A 7,881-nucleotide genomic window follows, 5' to 3' on the forward strand; every position below is an offset into this window, starting at 1 on the left:
TGTTGTGCTACATGCACGACACCCACGTCAATATTCCTGAGGAAAGAGGTTGCACCAGCTTGCAAGGACCAGTGGACTCCTTGGTAAAGCATCACTGGAAAAGAAGAGGTCTAAAAGCATACAGACAATCCTCCCATAGAATCGCTGGAAGGTACCCCAGGGGTCATCTAGTCCAACCCCCCTGCTGGAATTATGGAATTTCAGCAGAAGAATCCCTGACGGGTGTCCCTCCAACCTCTGCTTATAAACCTCTGGTGAAAGAGAGTTTGCACCCCTTTCCAGGTCAATGGTTTCTTCTTTGTCCTTGTAATAAAGTAGAAGGATGGGAGGATGCCTCCCAAGGGAGAAAACAGAACAGTCCAGCTCAAGAATTGTCACTTTTCACGAGGACTTAACCCTGTGAGGTATGTGAAGCCAAGAGATGGTCTGGTGACTGACCACACCAATGAATTTCACAGCTGAGCTGAGATTTGTACCCAGGGCTTCAGAAATAGCCTTTGTGCCCATTCCAGTGGGAGAGGAGAGGTGGTCTTGCAAATCTTGCAAGGGTTTAGACCAGCTCGTGCTTAGTAAGTTTGCAAAGCAGCTGGGGTCTTGCAAGAGGCTGCGTCGTATAAGCTAGCAACTCCGGTTTTGCAAGGGCCGCTTTCATTTGCCTGAAGAAGAGCCGAGCTAAGTGCTAGGAAAGTGGTACTTTTGCAAAGCTGATCCAAAATGAGCATTGCTTAGGAGACTTCGGATAAAGATGAAAGTGGTCTGTGCAAAAAGCAAAGCCAAGAGCCCCTGTTCTTAAGCTGTGGATCTCATGCACTCAATTCTCTCCTGAGAGACCCAGCAATGTTTTCCCTATTAATAACAAGGACATGGAGGCATCGAGAATTAAACTTCAAAGAAGAGTGATGAGGAAGATGAAAGGAAGCCAAGACCTGCAGAAGGAATTCTCTACAATTTTTCGCGCTAAAGCAATTATTTGCGTAGACCTGCAGGATGTCTATTCTGAATCTGAAGATGAGTTTCCGAAAGCAAAAACCATGGGCAGAAAGCAAGAAAGCGGATTTGTCTCCTTGGCCAATGCAGGGAATAGCTGCAGAAAATATTCAGCTTAAAGACAGGGATTTAATTACAGTGGGGTTTGTGCAGAAAAATATTCCATTGGGCTGTAACTGTTATAAATTCTGGATGTGCAAGAAGCACTCTGAAATAAATATATATATTTCATTTTCTAACAACTGCTGGCAAACCCTATTCAAACATTCCAACTTTTTCTTCCAAAGTTTCCCTATTTTGGTATTTTTTTCCTTAGTTAAAAGCAAAAATTATTAAAAATCATTTCAGTATTATACGGATAAATTAATTGCTGCCTGCCCCCAAACTCACATACGCCACACACAACTGCTTTAGCTTGTGTTTACCCCAACTTTTCCCAACTGAGAATTTCTTCTTTTTTAAAAAAGAAAAAATAACAAGCAGAACATATTTCAACAACTGAGTGGACAGTTTAGGTTCAAGGAGTAAAAGTAGTGCAGTTTGTTTTGACAAGGTTGCCATTAATAGAGTCGGTGAGTCGACTTGGAACATGCTCGTTCTGGAGTTAGTATGCACACAAATATTGTCCATATCCTTTTGCAATGATCGTATTACAATTAGGCAAAAGCATTTGCAGAAAGACAGTGAGAAGAAGACAGGATCTCTGCCCTGAGCCAGAGAGAAGAGTCCCTACAGAGCTGTTCTATTTCTTTCTGGGTTTGCTTTCCCTTTTCTCATTTTACCTTCTGCCATGCTGCCCGTCACAGGAGTCCCGCAATGCCCTTCCTTGGTCTCGCCTCCTGTCTCTGCCTGCTCCTGCTTCTGCAAAAGGAGCTCCTAGCTTAGCTCCCCTGCCTGGCGTCTGTCCACTTATATAGTCATCCGGAGAGCGCACACACCCCCCCCCCCCAGGCTGGGTGTATGTCTGGCCTGGCCAAACAAAAGTTGTGGCAGAGGAAGGAGGAGGGGGAGAAATGCAAACACATTTCCAGGGAAAATTAAAGGCTGCACTTGTTGAACTTGAGCATGAATGAGGGGGCTTTTCGGGGACCAAGTCAACTGTGGCGCAGCTGGAGGAAGAGCCCCCTCTAGCCGGCTGATCAGCCACATGTTCTCCCTGAGGGACAAATGCCACCATTGCTGCCCCCACCTGAAAACTGGGGCCCTTTTGTGGCATTCACAGGGAGGGGTAGGTCTCTTTAAATGCTTTTTATTAGCTTTTCATTTCAAATACGCAAACACAAACAAAGTACACAAATATTCCATATCTTTTTACATCTATCTTTCTTTACGCTCCGTAGAGCAATTGATTTCCCTCCTTTCCTTCTGCAGGTTTTCTTATTCCAATCTCTAATCCTTAGTAATATCTAGACTGTGTCACAAGATTTATTTCAGCCCTGCTAACGTTTTCAAATTTCTGCAGTCCTCACTTATATAGTCCATGAATTTACTCCATTCTTTTTGATACTTTGTTTCCTCCTGATTACAGATCCTGTGGGTCAGTTTTGCTAATTCCGCATATTTGAGCATTTTCGTCTGCCACTCCTTCAAAGTTGGTAATTCCTGTGTTTTCCGTTTTGGGCTATCAGGATTCTGGCAGCAGTTGTAGCTTACATGAATAATCTTTGGTCCACCTTCTTAATATCCTCCCCTATCAAACCTAGCAAAAAAAGCTTCAGGCTTTTTTGGGAAAGTATATTTAAGCAACTTATTAAATTCATTATAGATCAGTTCCCAATTTTTTTCCATTTTATCACATGGCCACCACATGTGGTAAAAATCACCATCCTTTTCTTTGCATTTCCAACAGATTTTACTACTCATCCTATACATTTTTGCTAGTTTGACAGGTGTTAAATACCAGCGATATATCGTTTTCATTACATTCTCTTTTAGAGTAGTGCGTGCAATAGGAGGGGTAGGTCTAAATCCTCTTGAGGAACAGTGAGTAAGAGGCAACATGACTGAAGCTTATGAAATTATATCTGGAATTGAGAAAGCTGACAGAGAATTTTCCTTCTCTCCCAACTCTAGAACTCATAGACATCCATGAAGCTGAATCTTGGAAGTTTCAGAACAGAGAAATGAAAGTTGTTCTTTGCACAGGGCAGAATGAAACTGTGGAACTCACTGCTGCAAGAGGCAGAGATGGCCAACCTGGGTGGCTTTAAAAGAAGATTAGGCAAACTCATGGAGGGGAAAGGGCTATTGGCAGTCAGGCTTGCAAGTAGTACATGTGGAAAGGATCCGGGGGTCTTAATAAACCACAAGCTGAACATGAGTCAAGATTGTGATGATGATTATGATAATAATCATAATTTATTTTTTTATACCCCGCCCATCTGGCTGGGCTCCCCCAGCCACTCTGGGCAGCTACCAACAAAAGATTAAAAATACATTAAAACATCAGTCGTTAAAAACTTCCCTATAATAGGGCTGCCTTCAGATGTATTCTAAATGTCAGATCGTTGTTTATTTATTTGACATCTGATGGGAGGGCGTTCCACAGGGCAGCAGCAAAAAAGCTAATGCTATTCTAGGCTACATCAACAGAAGTCCAGTGTCCAGTTCAAGGGAAGTCATAGTGCCACTCTATTCTGCTTTGGTCTGACCACACCTGGAATACTGTGTCCAGTTCTGGGCACCACAGTTCAAGAAGGAAGTTGACAAACTGGAAGTTGTGCAGAGGAGAGCAACCAAGATGACTCAGGGTCTGGAAACCAAGCCTTGTGAGGAACGGTTGAGGGAGCTGGGTATGTTTACCCTGGAAAAGAGGAGACTGAAAGGAGATATGAGAGCCATCTTCAGATATCTCAAGGGCTGTCACATGGAAGATGGAGCAAGCTTGTTCTCTCCTGATCTGGAGGGTAGGACTCGAACCCATGGCTTCAAGTTACGAAAAAGGAGATTCTGACTCAACACCAGGAAGAATTTTTTGATAATAAGAGCTGTTCGACAGTGGAACCATCTCCCTTGGGAGGGTGAGGACTCTCCTTCCTTGGAGGTCTTTAAGCAGAGGTTGGAAGGTCTTTTGTCATGGATGCATTGCAGGGGTTGGACTAGATGACCCTCAGGAACCCTTCCAACTCTAAAATTCTACGATTCTATGACTGAACAATCACAAGGACATAAGGACGCAAGAGGCGGCTTCTGGATGAGACCAATGTCTCATCTAGCCGAGCATCCTGTTCTGACTGGAGGCCCCAAAGTGAGACCTGCAGGCAGATTCGACCACAAGAGGCCTCTCCCCTACTGCAATTTCCAGCAACCAGGATCCAGAAGCATTGCTAGCTGTGTGGCAGCAAAGCAGAGCCATCGTGGCGAAGAGCTGTTGAAAGCCCTCTCCTGCTGTATGGATTTATAAAGCCATTGCTACCTCAAGTGGAAGGGAGTTCCACAGTTTAACTATGCAGTGGATGAAGAAGGACTTTTTCTCTGCCCTGCTTAATTCCATGGCTCGGATCTCTCCAAGGACCTTTCCGCTGCTTTCCTCGCCACATAACTGTCTCCTTTTTTTAAAAAAAGTTTTTATTAAATTTTACAGTTTTATATTCATCACAATGACATTTTCTCAGAGAAAAAGAAAAATGCAATTTCCATATCAGTGCCCACAACTTCCCTCAACTTCTTCTTCTGCTTCTTTACATAATCTACTGCTTATTTTCTTATACCGTAATATTGCATTCTTTAAATTGAATAGTGTTCTGCTCTTGTTATTTTCCAATTTGTACACCTTAATTTCTATGTTTGTTTTGTTAATTGTAAGTGCTTACTCAAACCCTGCTAGTGAGTCCACTTCTTTACAATGTTTCTGTAAGTATAACATACTAAATGGTTCCCAGTCTTTTTTTTTAAAGTCTCTGTTGCCTTTATCTCGAAGTTTCTTCTTGACTGTCTCAAGCTATTTCTACGTCAACATGTTTGACTTGACGGTTTGCTTAGACAATTTGGGATCTTTACAACTTTATAACATGCAGAGAATAATATGTGCTGAGAAGACAGGAGCTGAGGGAAGTCTGGAGGGTGTGAGGGTGGGTCTGTCTTTTTAGGGGAGGGGGAGGGGGAAAATGGGGAGAGGAAAAAAATGAGGATGATGTATTTTTGATAAATTGTTACTTGTTGAAATTCCTAACAAAAAATATTTTTTTAAAAAACACAACAGTTTGCTTAGACAACCAAGGAGTAAACTGGAGGGTGATGTGACTTGAAGAATCAGCAGCCGCTTCTGAGAAAAGCTGAGTCCAGAATTCTTCTTCATCTCAGCAGATGCTGTTTGCCTTCCTGTCGCCCCTGCAGTTCACCCTGCGGACATTAAAGCAGAAACACAGACTCATGCAGAGACCCCACGCCCAGGAACAGCCAGACTCTTTGGTAAATTTCTAGGGCTGATTCTGAAGTCTGGAGTGGGAGGAATCTTATTGCAGTGGGGGTCTTGATCTATGCATTATGAGGAACATTTGAGGGAGTCAGGAGGAAAGCAATGACAATCCTAGACAGCATCTTAAAAAGCAGAGACACCACCTTGCCAACAAAGGTCCGTAGAGTTAAAGCTCTGGTTTTCCCAGTAGTGATGTATGGAAGTAAGAGCTGGACCATAAAGAAGGCTGATCGCCGAAGAATGGATGCTTTTGAATTCTGGTGCTGGAGGAGACTCTTGAGAGTCCCATGGACTGCAAGAAGATCAAACCTCTCCATTCTGAAGGAAATCAGCCCTGAGTGCTCACTGGAAGGACAGATCCTGAAGCTGAGGCTCCAAGACTTTGGCCACCTCCGGAGAAGAGAAGACTCCCTGGAAAAGACCCTGATGTTGGGAAAGATGGAGGGCACAAGGAGAAGGGGACGACGGAGGACGAGATGGTGGGACAGGGTTCTCGAAGCTGCCAGCATGAGTCTGACCAAACTGCGGGAGGCAATGGAAGACAGGAGAGCCTGGCGTGAATAACAATAAATTCAGAATTCAAAAATCAATTTTGGGGGAAATCCATTCAATAAACATTAGATGATCCCCAGGGCTAGCTGGCTAAATTAGTCCTACTTGGGCCAGCGAGGAGACCAGGGGAGAATTAGCTGTGGGATCCCAGAGCAGGTAATCTTCATAAAAAGGGGAGTGGGAGGGAAGGAGGGGAAATAAAAGATCAGGCTAAGTTCAAACTGAAAGCCAGGTGGAATAGCTCTGTTTTACAGGCCCTGCGGAAGGAGTTTAAATCCTACAGGGCCCTGGTCTCATGGGACAGAAGAAGAAGAAGAAGAGTTTGGATTTGATATCCCGCCTTTCACTCCCTTTAAGGAGTCTCAAAGCGGCTTACATTCTCCTTTCCCTTCCTCCCCCATAAGAAAACCCTCTGTGAGGTGAGTGGGACTGAGAGACTTCAGAGAAGTGTGACTGGCCCAAGGTCACCCAGCAGCTGCATGTGGAGGAGCGGAGACGCGAACCCGGTTCCCCAGATTACAAGTCCACCACTCTTAACCACTACACCACACTGGCTCTCCAGAGCATTCCACCAGATCGGAGCCATCACTGAGAAGGCCTTGGTGGAGGATAATCTGACTTCCTTAGGGCCTGGGACCTCTAAACTCGGATTATTCATGGACCTTAAGGTCCTCTGTGGGGCAAACCAGGAGAGGCGGTCCCGTAAATAGTAAGAGCTGTTTGACAGTGGAATGGTCTCCTTCAGAAGGTAGTGGACTCTTCTTCTTTGGAGGTTTTTAAACAGAGGTCAGATGGCCATCTGCCAGGTATACTTCACTGTTATTCCTGCATTGTAGGGGGTTGGACTAGATGACCCTTGGTGTCTGTCCCAACTCACAGATTCCTCCAATCCAAGGCTATCAATGGCTACTAAGCCATGATAGCTAAGCTCTGCCTCCACCATTGGAGCCATAATCCAAGTTGCTGGAAACCACAGGAAGTGAGAATTGCTTTTGTCCTCAAATCCTGTTTGCAGGTTTCCTACAAGCGCCTTGTCAGTCCCTGTGTAGACAGGAGACAGGACTGGATGTGACATTGGCCTGATCCAGGAAGCTCTTCCCAGTCCTGTTGGAGATGGAACCTGGGGCCTCTTGCAGGCGAGGCGAGTTCTCAACCCTTGAGCCACAGCAACAAACCCCTTCATCCCCAGTCAGGGGCTGTATGACGCTGGGCTGATGGGTGTGCAGCTGTGCTGGGAGGGGGCAATGGAAGCTGGACTCCAAAACATCTGGAGGGCCCTGGGTTTGGGAAAGCTGCCCTTGTATCTTCCAGCTGGACTTTTTGATTTCTGAGCAGATAGTCTCCTGAATCCTCCATTTTTGCTTTTATTTCTGTAATAAACGAAAACCTGCCCTTATTCCCTTATGGGGGACACAAGAGCCCGGATAGAGTCCTTAAGTGGGTTCCCTATTGGTCAGGGAAAATAACAGAGGCCAACCAGAGAATATTGAGAAGCAAAGCAGCTAGCAAGCCTGATCTTTATTGATCTGTTGCAACAGGGTGCTCCCCTCACACACAGGAGAGAAGGAGGAACCCAGAACAAAGGTGTGTCCGCACTTATATAGACATTTTAAATTGCCCACCCTGGAGTCCAAGACCACCACCCAGACACATCATACCTACATCACAGAAAGGGTGGTCTACAACAGAAATCTGAGTGCCTTGTTTATCTCCTGTCTGGCAGGTTACTTGTTAATGCTCACTTGATTGGATACCCTGGGGAGCCTGGCCAATCTTTTGTAGTGACAAATACTTAGTTCCTGAGCCAGGTCACAGGCTCACCCTAGTCATACACAGACATACCCTTAAGACAGGATTTGTGAATGAAAAGGCAATGGGGAGGCTTTTTCATTTTCCTTGACCTTGCAGAGAAATCATTTGGTCAG

At 45.0% G+C, this 7,881-nt stretch overlaps 1 protein-coding gene across 1 annotated transcript in view; it reads right to left on the bottom strand.

Annotated features, from left to right (window-relative positions):
• TGM2 (transglutaminase 2) overlaps positions 1-1,933 on the bottom strand; it is a 66,958-nt gene extending 65,025 nt beyond the window's left edge. The window contains exon 1 of the mRNA XM_079979255.1: positions 1,770-1,933. Within this exon, the coding sequence (XP_079835381.1) occupies positions 1,770-1,779 (10 nt within the window). The 5' untranslated portion in view covers positions 1,780-1,933. The remainder of the gene's footprint in view (positions 1-1,769) is intronic.
• Between the last annotated feature and the right edge of the window lie 5,948 nt (positions 1,934-7,881).

Source organism: Podarcis cretensis, assembly GCF_951804945.1.
Source record: "Podarcis cretensis genome assembly, chromosome: 6".
NCBI lineage: Eukaryota > Metazoa > Chordata > Lepidosauria > Squamata > Lacertidae > Podarcis > Podarcis cretensis.